This window comes from Rhea americana, unplaced genomic scaffold, assembly GCF_003343005.1.
Source record: "Rhea americana isolate MKP2758 unplaced genomic scaffold, rheAme1 scaffold_121, whole genome shotgun sequence".
NCBI classification, from domain to species: Eukaryota; Metazoa; Chordata; class Aves; order Rheiformes; family Rheidae; genus Rhea; species Rhea americana.
In genome coordinates, this window is record NW_028185273.1 from 1817305 (window position 1) to 1836246 (window position 18942).

An 18942-nucleotide genomic window follows, 5' to 3' on the forward strand; every position below is an offset into this window, starting at 1 on the left:
TATATATATATATAAACACACATATATAAAATCACCCAGTTACTTTTTTCTTTTAATTTTGTACATTTTTGTCCCTCATTTTAAACACTCTATGCCTCCTCTAGGAGGCATACTGAATAGTAGGACACATACTGAATAATGTTTATGATAACCCCTACTGAGAAATATCAAGCCAAAACATGAATATGCTCCATAGAGAATACAATTTGTATTAGGATTTCTCTTTGTTTTACATTTTGCTTTTGTTGATACCTGATTAAGTCAAATACTGATCTGACCTGATTAAGTCAATACAGATGAGCATTTTGTTGACAGTAAGCATTTCCTATATGGGCTGGAAATATTTGTGATCTGCCCACAGCTTCTTCAAAATCTCTTGCAGAAGCATCAAGGAAGAACATATTCAACACTTTTGATATTTCGCATGTGAAAAACTTCTAAGATATCTAATACCAAGAAGCAAATAGTTTCTTGTTGCAAGTCATCTTTAAGATTGTGAAATGAAGAGAAAAGGTAAAGAAGTGAATCTGTGGGAAGAAGCTTTGCTCCAAGGATAGCTAGGAAAGTGCTTGATAGAGAGGAACAGAAGTTAGTTTTCAAGGACATTTAATAGGGAAAWCTAAAAATGTAATGAGTATGTTAAAGGATACAGAATGAAGGGTATTTCTCAGTAAAAATATAAACTACATAATACGGAAATAAAGGAATCTGTTCTTCAACTGTGCTAAAATATACAATCTTTTATTTTACTAAAATATACAAGTTCACTTTACTATTCCAGTTTTACTCCACACAGTTTCAGATGAAAACACAGAACGTTATGCACACAAAGAAAGAGTATCTGCTTGCAAAAGGAAATTGATATATAGTATGTTGTCCTAACTAGACACAATTGTTTTACTGTAATAAAATTACTGGAAATCTGAACCAACAGTATATGTAAAACAGTAGATGTAGCAATCTCAGAGCCTGCTCTGAGAGCAGAGCCTCAATTTTTAGTTAAGTTTTAGGGTCATGGCAAACACAAACTACATATTTCTTTTGTAAGCAGGGATATAAAAGTGAGAAAGCTTCTCCATAAGACATTGCAAGAGACGATATATTTACCAAAAACTGTTGCTCTTAAATATAAACTAGTACATTCATACTTGCAAGGATGTGGCATTTCTGACCTCAAACTGTGGAACTTGCTAGTGACACATACCAATGCCTTAAAAACTGCACTTCACATGCAAGTGATCTCTTTTTTCATACAGAAGGAGAACATACTGCAGATTTCCTCAGTTCTCTGACTATGAAGCTATCTAGAACTGTGAGGCTGAGGGAAGGATCTACGGGTATGCAAATAGAAAACTCCTAATAAGGTTTACTAATTCTTCTTCAAGGGTATTTATGCATTCACTTTGTGGAAAAATAGAAGAGAAGGCAAAGTGTTTACAGGACTGTTCTCCTCTGCCAAATATTAGTATTAGTATTCTAACAAGTAATTGTGTCCATGAAAAATAGGTAAAAAATTTCAAGCGAGTACTCTGTAAATCTCCAAATGCTGTAATCTCCTAACCTCAGCCATATCCTGAAAGAAAGGTCTCTTCATAGAGCCACAGGAAGACATGAAATGAGGCTATTAGCTCCCTGGATTTAACACAAAAGTATTTACTGCATTTTCTATTCAGAGATCTCTGTTTTTTTTCCTATATATTACCAATAAATGCTACATTTTCAGAATGACATGGTATTTATACATTAAAAGATCTGTGGTACAGAAAACAAATTTCCCTTAATACAGATGCAATATTTGGAAGATTACAATTAGGAAAGTACTTTCAGTTATCTGCAAYAATTCTAAGCATCCAGCTGAATGAATTCAATGCAGACTCTGTCCTTGTGGACTACCATATAACATACTTCAGCATAAATGTATTTATGCTAAAGTATAAATACAAGCTAATAGAGTGCYAGTAAACTCACAATTCTAGCAGAAAGGCATTTTATTTTACAAATATTTAGAGATGTTTCAGCAAGAAATTCAAAAAGATGATCTACTGGCCACTCATTCAGCCAAAAGCAGTATCACAGTAAGGCTTTTAGAGATGCAAAATACAATTCTTTGTCTTCAATGAATCTAATGAGTGCCCTGAAGAAGACKGCAAGGTGGAGAAAGACTTATCAGTCCTCCGTATGACTGTAAGAGACTCATACTTCTCCTACAACTTATTATGGAAATTACAGTTAAGTTGTAAATTTTAAAGAAAATGTTTTGAGGAGATGAACAATTAAAAAATCACTTTTATGYCTGTTTATAGTATTTTGGGTTCAACCATTCCTATTTTGCAAAAGGACAGCCCATCTAAAAAGAAAAATGAGCCACTTTAATCAGCAGACTATCATTCATGTTGCCTTTGGATTCAAATGCACAAAAAAGGAGTTAATAGCCCAAGCAACTAAGCACAGTGGTCTCTGAATGGTGCTGTCAGAAATGCTCTACAGCTATTGACAAGTTAGCTACGTCTTAGATATCTGATTTCCAGTTTATTTGGGTATCAGAAGAATGGAAATGAGGGCACCTAGGAATGTCTTCTGTGCATTAGAAGAACATCCCYGACTTTGCAGATGTTTCACAGGCCACATCCATAGAGATTTTGACAATGCAAATAGCAATCATCTAGAAGCATTGAAGGGCTGCATAGGAAGTAATTAGCACTGATTCTTAGATCCTGTAGAGCCTTTCCTTCCAGGGAGAYAGAATTCAGATATGCTGAACCAAGATCATTTCAAATATTAGTGAGGTTTTTTTTTAAACTGAAGCACAAATTATTCCACAATTCTTCCCCAGGTCCAGAGACTGGGAAGACTGCATACGTATATTGAATCCTCTCAAAACCTGTCTTTGGGACTGAATCATTCAGAAATGGGATAGGCAAAAAATAGAAGGTAGTTGATGTGCATGTCTTTGTAYAATGCTCAGTTTAGGGAGATAACTCTTAAGATGACTACGAAAGTCAAAATCCAACACAGTACTAGAGAAGAATACAGGGTTCCTAGAACAAGRAAGGAAGCACTGTTCGTATTATCTTTACCACTCTAAACAGCAAGTCCAAAGCCAGGAAAAATCTAGTCATGAAGTCACAAGGGCTTGTTCTGTTCATTACCTAGAGCATTGGAACCAAGCTGCATGTATGGTGTATAATCTGAATAAAGATTAGACCATATTCATCCTTGTTTGAAATCTCTCTCATAGCTCTTTAAAGCTGCCAGGTTCAAAACTGTGAGTCATTTCTGTACATGAGGAAATGTAACAATGTTTAAACATTTAAAACATTACTATAAAAGTCTTCAGATAGAATCAGATTCTGATTCTATTATGTTTCTCTAGTTAATCAAGAGTCTTAATATTTGCATATCTCCAATGTGTTTAGCCATGCAACATGTAAGCACAATATCATTAAAGAATTCTTGAATTCTTCCCTACCATTGCTAAGTATTTGCCACAGCTCCTYTCTTCTTCCTTCCAACTTCTTCATTCCTACTTCCACTTTCTAAGCTACATTCTCTAATGTCTAAGTGTACTCAGGACACAACAGAAAAAATGTAGTATTATAAATTCATTCAATAAAACTTTGCTATCTGCAAACTTGAGGTAGCCTCCAAACCACAGATTTTGATTCTTATAGGAAATTTCAACCTCCATGCCTTGTGCTGATGGGGCAACATGGTGAACATAAGCCATTTTTGGAGGGTGTCAGAGAAAAYTTCTTACCACAGATAACAGAAGGGCCAACCAGTGCTGCTGTTCTCCAGAATCTGCTACTAATACACAAGGAAGAACTTGTTGCAGACCTGGTAACTAGTAGCATGCTTGGATTTAGCAACCATGAAACACTGAATCCTCCTGAAGATCCTGAGGGAAATGTGGAATGTAGGTAGTAGAGTACAGTCTCTGGGCTTTGAGAGAGAAGATTTTGACTTATTCAAGAAGAATAGATGAGATTCCATGAGAGGCAACTCTGAARAATAAAGGAGCTCAAGACAGCTAACAGGTCTTTAGGGACAACCCCCTCCAAGCACAAGAACAGACTACCGTGATATTCAGGGAAACCAGCAGTTGTATCAGGAGATCAGGTTGCCTCAACAGAGAACTCGCAACCGAGCGCCAATGCAGAAAGGAGTTGGAAGGAGCTACAGGCAACAAATTGTTTAGAAACATTGCCCAGCCAGGCARGGATGGTGTTATGAGAATTAAAACTAACCTAGAGTTGAAACTGGCAAGCGACTTTAAGGGCAGCAAGAAGAACTTCTATCATTACACTAACAGTAAAAGAATAAACAAAGAAAATGCTGAAAGAAGTGGATGATTTACTGAGAGCAGACACAGATGCTTTCTTTGCCTTGGTATTCACTAGGAAGGTCCTCCAAGCCATTGTGTCTATAGATAAGGGTTCAAGGAAAAGAGAAACTACCAGGAGTGAAAGAGGATCACAGTCAGATATCTCTCAAAAAATTTCAGCCTGTACAAATCCATTGGACAAGATGAGATATATCTCAGGGGGTGAGCGAGCTCGCCGATGTCACTGTGAGGTCACTCTCATCTTTGAAAAGTCATGGAGATCAGGGGAGGTGATCAAGGAGAAAGACAAATGTTGCATGGATCATCAAAGGCAAGAAAGACAATGTAGGGAACTGCAGGCTGGTCAGCCTCACTTTGGTCCCTGGGAAAATTGTGGAACAATTCCTCTTAAAAGCCATTTCTGGTCACACACCGAAGAAAGTTACTGGGAACAGTCTGTGTGGATTTACTAAATAAGAATAAAAATGTGATTAAATGACTGAATTTATGAATAAGGGAGAGCAGCTGATGTCATTTAGCTTGGTTTTAACAAGGCTTTTGGCAAGATCTCCCACAACATCCTTTTATTCAAGTTGGGATGTTACAGTCTAGGTGAACCGACTACCAGATGGGTGAAAAACTGTTTGGATGATTGGGCTTACAGGACAGCAGGAGGCTTAATATACGTAATAACAGCTTTCTAATACTTAAGAAGAGATTATCAGAAAAAGGGAGCCATGAGCTTTACTGAGATGCACAGCAGAAGAACTAGAAATGATAGTCAGAAACTGAACCAGAAGAGGTTCAGATGGGGCAAAAGCAAAAAACAACAACAACATGATAATAATTAAGCACTGGAACAGGCTTCCCAGAGAGGCTGTGGAATCTCCATGCTTGGAAGACCTGACAGGAAAAAAACTTAAGCAATCTTGTCTGAATTCAATGTTGGCCTGCCTTTGAACAAGTGGTTGGAGTAAATAACCTCTAAAAGTCCCTAGCAACCTGGAGGATTCTATGATCATTTAGTAAACAAAAATCTTCTTGTTCCTGCATTCATTCATATCTATCCTCATACAACAGATACTCAAGAGTTAATTTGTTGTAGTAAAAAGCCTAAAATATAATTGCAATAAAAAACCTAATATATCAAGTAATCTAAATTCTAAAGAGACAAAAAGAAGAATAAATATAAATATAGAAAGTAATACTCACTGTTACTTGTTGGCTCAGGAAATCCAACATTCTGGCCATTCCAACTTTTATTTTCTCCGAGCTGAAACAGGCAGAAAATGACAAGTAAGTAAAGGGCAAACTACATTTTAAACAAAATATTCAGAATTTGTTGAAAAATTCTAAAAAGGATGACTTGGTATTGCCACATCTGCTCACAAAACTTTGAGAATGTATCTTAATTTTGGTCTAGAATAGGTTATTTGAGGATCATACTCTTGATGAATAAACATTTACACCCACTGAAAACTGAAATATGTTTCCCCAAGTATTAGGCTCAACTCATTGTTACCAAATCATACTTAAAGTCAAATGTTTTAAGCAGCTCTCATTTGAGTACATACACAGACAACAGAGAAATTACATTTTGAAACAAGAAGAATCTAATATCTGTCTATGAAAGAATGTATAAACACCATAAAGTGCTTCGGGTGTAATTTTAAAATATTTACTCACTAGGAATCCATTTACTTCCTTTATTGCTTCCTGAAGTAGAAACAATAAAGACTGTTAAAATTTTCCACTACTTTAATATATAGATCTTTTTTGAGGAAACTAATTGGCTTCAGTTAGATTTCATTATGTTTAACACTGAGTACCATTCTAACACAGAAAAGAGAAGCAATTAACATGTAAGTTCAAAATACAGCCATTTCTGAAGTCAAACACTATTTAAAGATAAAATAGCAATGTTCTAGATTTCTGTATGAATGAGGAGAAACAAATCCAAGCTTTCTCAGAAACTACAGGCTACTGACAACGAGCTCAGTGAATGTGAACCAAATGATTCCTTTCAAATTTCACTGGCATTTTATAYGGCAACAGAAAACCTCAGAGCAATGTAATCTATAAGCTATTACTATAAGCCATGACAAAGTCATGATTATTTGCTCTGGGAGATGAGGTTGACAGGAAAGCATCAACCTGGGATGAGACTAGAAGAAGGGCCTGAAGTCTGAAATCTGACAGAGTCCCGGCAGAGGGCCTGTCTGGTTTGCAAGCTGGGACAGAATGCTCTCTGTCATCCCGTCATGGTCCACCCTGCATCTTCTGCTGCCTCTGCAACCTTTCCATGGTTCTGTGGTTACATCTCAAAGGTTGAGTCAAGGTGGTTTAGGTTACTATTACCTTATAAGGCTGAGTACTAGAAGATATACTTTCCTTGGGAAGAAGGASAGAAGCAAAGCACCTATTCCAAGCAGCTACATCCCTGCTTTTCCTCATCGTGTACATAACAATATGTTACAATATAGGCAATGCACAATAAAACAAAGTGGATATTCAGTGGAAAGAGGGGACAGATCTTAAGAGTTGTCTCTCAAACTGATCACCYACTTCCATGCATCTTAATTTCACAGAACTCCTTTATTTCTTATCCTGAAGCAGATAATAAGTGTACTGGAAAACATGGAACAGATATGAGTCAAATGAATAGACAGTAGGGGATCCGTAAATATGCCTGTACCTACTGTTGTCTGTTACAACAGCATGGCTTTATCATGCATCCAGAACACGACAAGAAAATCTACCAAGCACACTGCTGGAATACAGAGAATAACATTTCCAGCTCCATTCCTCTTTTTACTGTTTATTAACCTCATCATGATGGGGAGCTTAACAAGAATTCACGTATCAGTAAGTCAGCCTTAGCATTGCTGTCTCACACATACGCCATCTACTTCAGTGTATTTCTCTCAAAGAAACGTCAAGAAGAAATGAAAAGATGATGAAAACATAAAAAAATTGAATATATTACAATGCTCCAATTCTATACACAGAGTTAAAATTCTCATAGCTGCAAAAAATTTCCCCAAATTTCAAATTGCTCTTCTCAGGGCTCTCCACAAACACTAGAGAGTTCTTCCAAGAATCTGATTACTTCAGAAAAAAAGAAGAGTACAACTTTTACTTTTTTACATTACTTGTAATACCTGTGCTGGCATCAACAACATGCATTGTCCTTGTAATGTAACACTTTTATCCTTTCATTAAGACAAAGAATACAGTCAAACTCGATGCACTAGGGGGGTGAGGAAGAAACACTGAATTTGATTTTGCTTATTTTGTGGGGGGAGTAAGGGTTGAAAGGACTCAAGGTGGAAAAGCGTACTTTTTTTTAACTCATCAAGAACAGTAAGTAGGTGAAAATTCTCTTTTCAGATATCAAGCTGGTATGTCTAGCTAATCTACCTTGGGACCTCATTTAGGATTCAAAGAGAGAAACAGGTATCTTCTAAAACAAAAATATCTCTATTGTACAATTTATATGGAAAAAATTTTGCAATGGTCAAATTGACACAGATCTAAGGGCTATTTACCTTTTTCTCCAGCAYTGGACATGTTTTGGCTGAGGAGATTATCTGAGTAGATCTCGCCTAACCAGCTCCCAGCTACCGCTGACTCCTCAAGTAAGGATTCTACAATTTTCAATATTGAATTAAAGTGCCCTTCAGATCACTCAGAAGAATACATTTCATCCATACTATGTACAGAYGCACAACTGCATGTCTGTTAAAAGAAATAAAGTCTAGCAATACAAATTTAATCAATCAAAAAAGTTCCAATGTATTCTGAACAAGCAATGCGAGATTTTTCTTGGATTAGCTCTCCGTTTCATGGGGCCATAGCATTGTAATTTGGTAACAAGAGCCTCAAACTCAGATTTAACATATGCTAGAAGAAGGAACTAATGGTAACTCAGTCATCTCCTGCTCTGTGTACGGAACACAATTTAACCTGTGAACTAAACTGCTTTAATCTACCCAGACTAATTGAGTAGCTGCTTTCAATGTTCAGCCTGGAATATACACAAGATCAGACTAGATGTTCTAACGACATTTTATGTCTTTGACCCCAATTAAGCTATAAAAATTTGTTCTAGTGTCTTGAATAGTCATAAAATCTGAGTAATTCACATTTTGTATACACAGTATCATGTTTGCTCRTTGTGGATAACATCATTAGGATGTTATATGATTTATTCTATTAATTCCAAGATACCTACTCCTGCAGAGTATGTAATTAAGCCTGTTTTTGAAAGCAATGCACTTGGAAGCAACAGGCTAAAAAACCCAAGAAAGCAAAGCAGCAGCACCCACTCCTAGCCACTCAAATTTTTTTAATGATTTCAATGTAACCACAAGTTTCCACTGTTCAGAGCTCTCCAAAGCAACTATGTTGTGGGCTGAAAATTTTCAGGCTTTATCTCTGAGAATTACTCAGTAAAAATAGTTCAGACAGCTTGAAATTCAAGAATGAAAGACTGTATTTTCCTATCATAAAATAAAGTTGACTTTTCTGTTTTGCTTTTCRAAAAGTCCTTCAGCCAATTTGGAAGGGAACAAAAAGTTGAAACTGGCAGAAAATATCTTTGACAATAGAGAATTTCCAGCACTCTGGTAAAAATGAATTTTTACTTGCCTCTGTCATAGGCCTTTGAAAATGGTAATGACTGCACAATGTGTTCTCACTGGAAATACCATCTAGTCTCAAAGTACTCAGTTTCAAGCATTGCACCTGAGTACTTTGAGACTAGATGGTTTAAGATATATAGTGAAAGAYGTAGTAAATGGCATGTGAATATTATACACTCCTTTTAATGAAGAAGGTGACAGAARCAGGGCTAGCCAACTAACCAGTATAGCATTTATCTCTGCCTGGCTAAAACAGTTATTTCTTGAGAAAAAAACAGAAAAAAACAAAAGAGCTATTGAATCTAGTATATTCATATATTTGTGTTTTTTCTAAATGGAAAAGGAGGCCACCACTGAGTCACCGCTCAGAAGAGAATACAGTACTGCATGTTTATTTTGTGGGCCCTACAACCCTAGCAGAGTATTCTGCTGACCTGAGCTAGTTGGTGTAGCTACAGTAAACAGGTAAGCTGCGATCAAAATATYTATGTGCAGTGACTTTGTGCATATGACAGAAGCTATGCCAAGTCCATTGCTTAGCCAAATCTGTAGTCTTTACAGAATACAAAAAGCAAAATCTTAACACCTCATTTTGGTCACAAAACTGTTTATCAACAAAACCAAGGTAAGTGAACACTGCTAAGATGCACATCACTAACATGGAAATGCGTATCTGCAGCACAGATGAATTTAAAATCTATTCCTTTTTCACAAAAATTTGTTACACATTGTTCTTAGCCTTGAAAAAGCCATTATTTTTCTAAAACGTTTTTTAGCGCATATGCAACGATCAGACAAACATCTGTGACTACTTCATTTACGAGAATTAATAACATCATGTTTGAAAACTAGTAATATCGGACTTACAAGCTTCAGAAGAGAYGAAATATCCTATCATGGACACAAAAAATGGAATAAAAGCAAGTGGCATGTGTGTCCCATTTTTTTAARTAGAAATATGTGCACCATGTCATAAACATGCATTTTTGCACACATACTATATTCTTGGAACTACATTTTTGATCTTAATTACTCTCACAGGAGAACAGGCTGCACTCACTGTTGACTGTAGTTATAGAGTCATAGCTAAATGAAGAATAACTTCCAAAATGCAACTCAGTAACAGTGGGTGTACACATYTAAGGTTCTGTTCTTACTAAGTAGATAAAGCTAAGACATCTAGACAAAGGGTAAAATGTTGCCATTATAACAATTGCTTCTCACCTTTTCTGATTGATCTTGAAGAGGAGTAGAGGCTTTATAACCCAGCTGTAGCAACATTGCTTCTGCTGCATTTCTTTTAGCTATTTTCTTATTTGGGCCTGTTCCAGTAGTAATCTCATTGCCTACTTTTACCTTGAAAAGAAAATATTGATCATAAACATGATAAGTACATGACCCTTCAATATCACCACATAATAATCCTGCTGACCTACCAACAGCTGTGTCAGCCCTTCTCATGAAGATGCATCTCCAAAAAATAAGAATAGTACAAAAGAGGATTACAATGATGCTTCCTACAGGTGAGCTTGCTTGGATTTTTTAGAAGGTCCCCAAACTCATACCAGAGTGCTATTTTTTTTTGTTGTTGTTGTTTATCTGCACAGATGGAGTCCTCTCCCTTCTATCAGCTGAATATCCATTCCCCTGCTGAATACCACCGCCCCCCAATGTCTCTTGTTTCTGCTCTTTTAGAGGAGGAGGTGCTACAGGATCTGGACTTCCTCTTCCTTGTAAAAGTGGAGCCTGCAGCAGCTCCCCGTCATGATCGTGACAGCATACAGAACAWGCAAGATTCGACAAATGACCTGGAGTTTTAAAAGACGGTGGTTTCTACGGAAAGACAGCAGCTCTGTGCATACTCCTGCTTCTGAGTGGCACAGCGAGGAACAGGGATAGAATCCCCAGGGGAACATGTGCAAGCAGTACGCAGGGCTGCTTCCTTCTTCAGTGCCTGCACTTGACTAGCTTTTATCAAGACGTTATTTGGAAAGCTGGCTCCTCACTGGACCTGCAGTCTGCACTGCATAAAGGTTTCAGACAAGCAACATGCCTTTCACAAAACTATAAGTTAAAACCTAAAAATAAAGACATACTATAGATAACAGATATCCACTAAGAGTGTGGCTACACTTAAGCTATGGGTTTGGTACCATTCATAAACTACACAATTCTATGTGCATCATCTGGTGATATTAGCTCTGTCGTTCATATTTATTTGTGGAACATTCATAGTTCTTTAATTGTTATATGTCACTTTGCACTTCAGGCCATTGTATTTGCTGAATGAGCTCTGAAAAAGGTGGATGGTTTCAAAAGCACATTAAAAAGGAAATCAAAGTAAAATAAAAACAATATAACATACAAAGCAATTTGAATAAAAGAAACCTTAGAGTTCAAAGAGCTGAAACATTCTGGAAAGAGCTTTAAAACAATCAGAAAAAACAGACACAAGCTTCTTAAATCAAAAATGTTATTTGAGATTTGTTATTCAATAATTATTGACTTTCATCAAATTATCATGTATATCTTCCAAAAAGTTTGAGTTATTTTTTATTTCAAATACGATTAATTATAAATACAAAAAAAAGTTTGTCAATAAATAARAATGATTGTAAATATCCCTTGGAAATAAATATATACATAACTAAATAAAAAAGATTCAGCCATGTAAAACAGAAATACTAGTAATCATGAAAAAAAAAATCTTATCTTTTATGTAGTTCTGCAGTCATGATTAGAAAATAGCAATTCTGCAATAAGTTTGTATGCAGTAAAATTGATGGGCTTTAATGGGACAAGACAAAATGATAATTTATTACACAGCTCACAATAAATCAATATGTTGCTATTACTCGGACCTGTAAAACTGGTTTAGCTATTATTATAACCTCTATCAAGGATTAAAGGTCCGACTACAAAGAGAAGGAGCTTTCTGAAATTGACTTTGGGAACAGAACACCAACTAATGTCATCAGAGGTTTTCTTCTGTTTATTTAGTGGTAAGGACAAGTAATTGAATCCATTTCATCACTTCTAAACTTGCTCTTCGTGTGACAGATAAAAATGAACATATTATCTCTGGATATTTTACTTCCACATTCAATTAAATTAAATGAAAACATTGTTTAAGTAGTTTATACAAAGGCTTTTTATTCTGATAAGATTTTTTTACATGTTATAATGCATCCACTGAGACTTCCTGAAGGAAAGAGAAACAGCAGTATGATTTTAGTGTAAAAATACTAAAAAAGTTTAAAAATGAGGCTACATAATAAAGCAAATGATCTATGGAATTTCTTTAATTCTCTCTTTCACAAGTCTTTTTAGATAAAGGAATTTTCTATGTATTAACTTCCTGTAAGATTATTTTTCAGTTCAAACCAAAGATTATTATTATCGAGAATCCTTCAATGAAGAAACAAACTCCCTRACAATTCTTAAATACTGAACTGTTGTACACAGTCATTTCCTGAGACCTCAAAGAACCACCTCAGACCATGGACTCTAAGAAAGGCTGAACAGGGTAAGAAAGATGGTCTATGACAAGATCATTCAGATACTTTCAAATTGTATATAAAGTTGGAAATCCAAGTTTATATTCATATATATACAGGTTCCTCAACAATAACTCTACATAGAGAAAGAACCCCAAATCATCTTTTTATTTTTTCAGAAAGAAAGATAAAAAATTCTCAAGAAAGACTCTAAGATCCAAAGATATGAAGATATAGGAAGACATGAAAGATGAATTTAAAGATTTAAGTGAAAACATTTTTGTAGAGAAGGAGGTGCTGAAACATCATAAATTCCGCTTGCAATCAGAAGTGACATTTTGGTGTTGTTTGTAGACAACAAGTCAAAACATGTTCTGTTATGCTGTTCTGAACTGTTCTAGCACAAAATTACCCGACTAAAAACACAAGAAAAAAAATGTTCTTTCCTGTTCCCAATCTTGTTTAGCCTGCTGTTGAGCTAGCTACTAAAATACCATGGCCATATTAAATCTCCGCAAACATTCTTACTTTAAAAATTAAAGGAACATTAAGGATTTGCTGTTTCTCTATTAGGCCCAGGACCTTTCACTGGAAAGGCTAAAATACGTGATGAAAGGCTTTTTGTGGTATTTTGGGTATTAACAAAGCCATGGAGAAAGTGAAAATCTGGACGGAGTCTGCTCTTACAAGATTTACAACATCGAGGAATCACTTTATTTTATGCCAYGATTTTGCTTGCCTTTGAACATAACTGAACATGAGAATTGCCTYTAATGTAACAGTAGTTGATACCTGCATAACAAACTCTCGACGACGAGGCATTCCTCTCTCTGAAAGGAGAACATACTCTGGCTCCTTCTCCTTTTTGGCCTGTTGGATCTGAGCCAGGCGGCTGATGGGATTCATTCCTTGACCATATTCTGGTCCAGTCTAAAAAAGTTTAAAAATAAATAAWTAAACAAACAAACAAACGGGGGGACCATGATTTCAGCATATACCWGTACAACTATTATGCTGTTTTAATAAATCATTTTCTGTAGTCCTGTCTAATATTTCTTTTGAGAGAATAAGAAATAAATTTCATATCATCTTCTGAGCATGTGACAGAAGCTAAGACTCCTCAAGTTCAAAACTGCGGCAAGTAATATGYGCCTATTGTCTGCCACCATTGCAGGAAGTGTGTATGCCCAACATCTGCAGTCTACTAATACCCTTACCTATCTACGTAGGCCCTCTGGGGATGGATGACAATAAGCAGACTCACCAATTATACTTCACTGCCGTACTTCTGTGACCCTTGCCCCCAGCCTCTTAAAACAGCTGGCTATAATGTTGGAACATGCAGTGCATTAAGAGGTGGATTTACACAGGGACACAAAAGATTTGCTGTAAAACAAGGAAGTCACAATTCTCTCAGGATTCCAGCTTTCCATCCTACAATGAAACTAAAGATGCAGAAGGCTTACTCTGTTTACACATCATAGGAGTACACTCTCAAATTGCATTATGTAGTAAAGTTAGAAAAGACAAGGAGAGGAGTATTTCCAATGGCTATAAATACTATGCACTGTGAGCCACCCATGGAAGAATTTCAAAAGATTTACAGACATCAGTCCTCACAATCACATCAGTCAAAATGTAGTGTTGGGAACAGTATGCCTTTACCTGATGAGGTAAACAAAAGGACAGAGAGACTGGTATGTCCAAAATTACACAGACAGGTAAAAAAAAAAAAAAAAAATAGAGTCCTTAAAATATATCTGTACTAGTCTTGAAATCCTTTTAATATGCTATGCATAAGCCAAACGTTCACTCAAAGCATATAGCTATCAAAATACTTGCTTGCAGAAGGTAAGAAAAGGAGAAGGAATTAAGATACAAAAATAGTTCTCTGAAGTCACATGACTAATTCATATACCATAATGCATACAGAAGAACTGAAATATAAAATGGAACTTGAACGCTGAATTGTTTATATATTATTATTATATAAAGGCATTTGAAGAATAAGAGAAGAGTAGAAGTCATGCTTATTTGGGCTTCTCAAAAAAGAACAAACAAGTGGTCAACACCATAAAGAGATCAGCAACTGAAAGGAAAGACCAGAGAGGGATAATATATTAAGTTTTGTAGCAAATCTTTCATATTGTAATCACTAAGTTGTTAGAGAACATGTAAGTGAAAAAATTAGGACAATGTCATGCACTAAGTTAGCTGTGTGGGCAAGGAGCCAGGCAGAGACAAAATGAAGAGCAGGCTAAATAAAGTATAAGCCAGAAGATATAACCTTGCAAATATATATGTACAAGTAAAAAACAAACAAACAAACAAAAAAAATGTCACTTTTCTTCAATGCTCAAAATATGTTTGGATTAAATAGAAAGAATAATGCATTTCTTTTTGTAGATTTGGGTATTCAAAAAATAAAGACCCCCTGCATATCCACATTTTGAGTATTAATATCTGTTTCTAATGTGGCCAACATTGGGTAATTCAATTTAAAATTGTAATGGTACATGGTAATTGTATGTATATGGTAATATAAGAGATGTTTGACATTATTATATCTTTATCATCTAACTTTACTGCTTCAGCAATATTTACCAAAATGAGACAGCCAGAGCCAATAGCTTCTCTAAGCTTTGTTTTCTGACTTTGAAGTCTTGAAGCTTTAAAGCTGCATTTATGCTGACAGTTCTGTATTAAATACATTTTTTGTGAAAATTTTCCCAGAAGTCTTTTGAAATTAGATACCTAGAATTTCAGTAGGTGTTAGGTTTCTAATTAATCTTGATTTCTTTGAAAAATCTCTCACTTTGTTTTGAAGGCAAATGAAGTGAGATCAAATCTCACTTTGATTTGAAGGCAGTGTCCAAATCCAGTTCTGCCCTCTCTACAGTATTTGCTTATTCTAGATGGCTGTGCTGTTTGCTCCTACAGAATTCTGCTCTCAGAGCATACTGCACTCAGCATACAAGCTTCTAACAGACATATCTTTGATCAAGCTAAGTATTTATTTATTTATTTTTACAATCCATCTAATACTCAGTGAGGACTGAGTTCAAGCATATTTAAAACTTGAGACTTAGCTGATACGATGCTGCCTAACCTAGTATAATGCAAGATGTGCACATAGTTGTGTATTTTAACAGAAAGTGGTATATTATCCCTTCAGTTGTCAAATTAAGAAAAAAAATGAAGACTTTTTTTTTAATTAATATGACACTAATACAGAAAAACAGATTAAATTTAGGTCCTATAAATACATTCCAAATTATGAGTTTTGCACAGAATGGTTTTCCGTTTTGTGTGCTGCAGTTCTAGTCTTGAGGTTCCTGATTTGCACATTATAGGGCAGAAGTCACTCTGTAAGACCAGACAGAAAGTGACCAACTTTCCACTGTTACTCAGACTAAGCTAAAACAAGCATGAAAGGCTACTCATGTGCCTTTAAATAAACATCAGATGACATTATTTTGTACAGGTGTAAATGACTACCCAACACGCCAGACAGGAATTACATGCCAGATAATGGAAAATCATGTCCAAAGAATTTAACTACTTTCCTCACAAAAAAACACTTCCTAAAATAAAATKGAATGTAGATGATTTTGACCGCTTAAAAGATCTCTGCTTCCAGACTGAATAGATGACAAATTAACCTGATCAGCTGAGCAGTCCTGAGACCAAGCAGTGATGCTTCATGAGTATATCTGGAGAACACTTTTGTTAGGACAGCTGGAAGACAGATTACTTCAGATGGCCCTTTGGTTCTGTGCAAATCGAGGATGAATAGACAACCCAGAGCTAGTCAGTGCAGACTGACTGAATTCTGGAGGCAGCAGCAAATCTACTGCCACTGAGAGTAAAAGCACCATTTAAGAAAACTGAGCTCACGAGAATACAGAGCCTCTAAAGAAAGCCTCATTAGCGCAGCAAGAAGCATATTAATATCCTCTGACATAGGGTACATTTTAATGGAGGGATGGTTCACAGTCACCAAATCCTTCATGGACTGGTCTCCAGTCAATTTTCTATCTTTTTGACAACTATCAAGTGTTATCAAACAAATGCTAACCCCAACATAGGCATATGAAACAAGTAAGGTTTGGGTTTGGGTTTCTTTCTTTCTTTCTTTCTTTTTTTTTTTTTTTTTTGGAGCTTGGAAAATGACACGCTCAGTTGAGATGAATAAACTGCTTGTCTTCCTTCAGCTCTTTTGACAATCAAAACACATTGAGGCTGAACCCACAAAACTCTTGAACACAGCTCCAAGAGGGGAGGAAGCTGGACTGTGCATCATTTACTTAGGTATCTGCTCTTTCATATATATCTTTATTTTTAAATGAAACCTTCAGCGGGCATGGGTGGAAGACAGAAGAGCAGAGAGAGCCATGATATACTTCAGAAGGGCCTCCCAATGGAGTTGATGCTGAAAATTCACACAAATGTGCAGAGTTACTTTAGGGGTTTGATCCTCTACTACACTTGGACAAGATCCTGCACACTTCAGTGTTGAAAGCTTGAGTCTTAAGAAACAGTAATTTACATTTATGAATTTCACAGCTTTCTTAGAATTTTAAAAAATGCTGCTGTATCAGCACAAGCAAAAACATAACAGCACCAACACAGAAGCGACAGAAGATGACAAATTAGTCTTTCCTGATTTAAAATGTGAGTAATTCTATTACTTCTAAGCAAACGTTCCTAATTCTGACACACAGGCAAAAACATACCTTCAATATTGTTTTGGGGCGTTTTTTAAAGTACAATTTTGGCTTTTCAATCACAGGAAGAGGAGGAAGTTTCTTAAGCTCTTGCAGGACAGCGATTGCAGCACGTTTCTTTGAGAGCTTCTTACTGTTTCCTTCTCCTTCTGCAGTGAACTCTCCTACRGTAACTCGTGTGACAAAGCTCTTCATATGAGGAGGTCCACTTTCTTTAATCACCTTTTGAACAGAAGTTACATTGAGTCAAATCACCCTATAAGAATACAACTTAGTTATTATCTTTACTCTTCTGCAACACAATGTATTTACTACTAATATGACCTTCATGCTAACTGAAGGCATTCATATGGGGTTTCATACAATCTGGACAAGTATTAATGAGACTACCAGGTTTGAGGATACAAAATTAAGGCTGATGAGGTAAAGCAAATCTAAATATCCTATCCAGTTTCATAAAACATACAGTAGGTATACATTTTCAAAAAAAAATTATAAAATAATAACACAACACACATTTAAACCAAGGCAACCATATTTTTTCTTGCAAGGCACTTCACATACTAAAGAATTTCAATTCATCAAGGGCCAGCATGCTCTAGCTAATTCTCTATGTACAATATTCAAAATTATATTCATAGGGTATTACTTTAATCTGCTCATAATTTTTTTGTTATTATCTTTAAAAATTAGAGTGTTCATGCAAAGTCACAACCTTTAGTCTCAAATATCAGTAATTTTACGCTGTCCAGGCTACCGGAAGCATGCCTGCTCTCTACCCTCATCTTGCCAGAGCGCACACAGCTTGAAGCGATATGTGTATTTGAAAGGCTGCCACAGTCTAGCCTCCAAGATCATCAGCTGTGCCTCCCAATAGTACAAGTGGAAGATAYCAACAAAACCTCCATAACTCACACAAAAAAGCAATCAGTTCAGCAAAGTTTAATTCATACATTCCTTTCCAAACATATCAAGATGAAAAGTAATGAGAAAATCTGCTTTAAATAACTCATAACCATTAGAAATTAAAATATGACAACAAAATAAAACAAGTAAGTTCTGACTGGTGCATATTCCTTTAGCCCTTTTCTATCTTCACCTTTCTACAAACATAAAACTTCTTTTAGAAGGTTAAATCATTAGGGTACATTTAGAAACAAATCACAGTAGCTCAAGTGCTAACATAGCAATCTATTCACGCTTGCAACATGCACTGTTCTGGATAATGTCTGAAAGTAACTAGAGAGCTCGTTTGTGAAAAAGTTCAGTTATTTTTTTCAATGGGAGGATGCAGCTACCTAATTTAATTTTTGTTATATGTGTCTGTGTTAACGCATATAAAGAGAGATCACAGGTTTTGACAGGCTCCTCCTTGTATTAACTTCAAAATCCATACAAATACATAGTTTTTCAGCAGGTGCAATAATATCAAACCTTTTGTTGAAGAAGCATAATGTCTCAGTGCAAGGGAACTGAGGCAAAGGCACCAGGGTGCTCTTGGTGCAATAACTGTGTTTTTATGGGCTGAAACCCTCAACCTTAGTATTATTACAAAATGTTTTGCGTTAAAGCTCTTTTCATCAAGGTCATGTCCCTTGCATTGCTTAGTTTTGCCATTACACTGTAATGAGGTCTCCTTAGGCTTGTATTTCTTTTTTACAATATACAAATATACAAATACAATTATCACAGCATATATCAATAAAAAGACACAAAATGAAAATTAATAGAAAACTTGGTCCACATTTTCC

General features: G+C 35.8%; 1 protein-coding gene across 4 annotated transcripts in view; it reads right to left on the reverse strand.

Annotated features, from left to right (window-relative positions):
* The window catches only part of STAU2 (staufen double-stranded RNA binding protein 2), a 170811-nt gene that overhangs the window by 89467 nt on the left and 62402 nt on the right, over positions 1-18942 (reverse strand). For all 4 annotated transcript variants that reach the window (XM_085325179.1, XM_085325161.1, XM_085325171.1 and 1 more), the window contains exons 8-11: positions 17201-17413; positions 13257-13394; positions 10192-10323; positions 5537-5597 (exon numbers count right to left, since the gene is read on the reverse strand). In XM_085325179.1, the coding sequence (XP_085181305.1) occupies positions 5537-5597; positions 10192-10323; positions 13257-13394; positions 17201-17413 (544 nt within the window). The remainder of the gene's footprint in view (positions 1-5536; positions 5598-10191; positions 10324-13256; positions 13395-17200; positions 17414-18942) is intronic.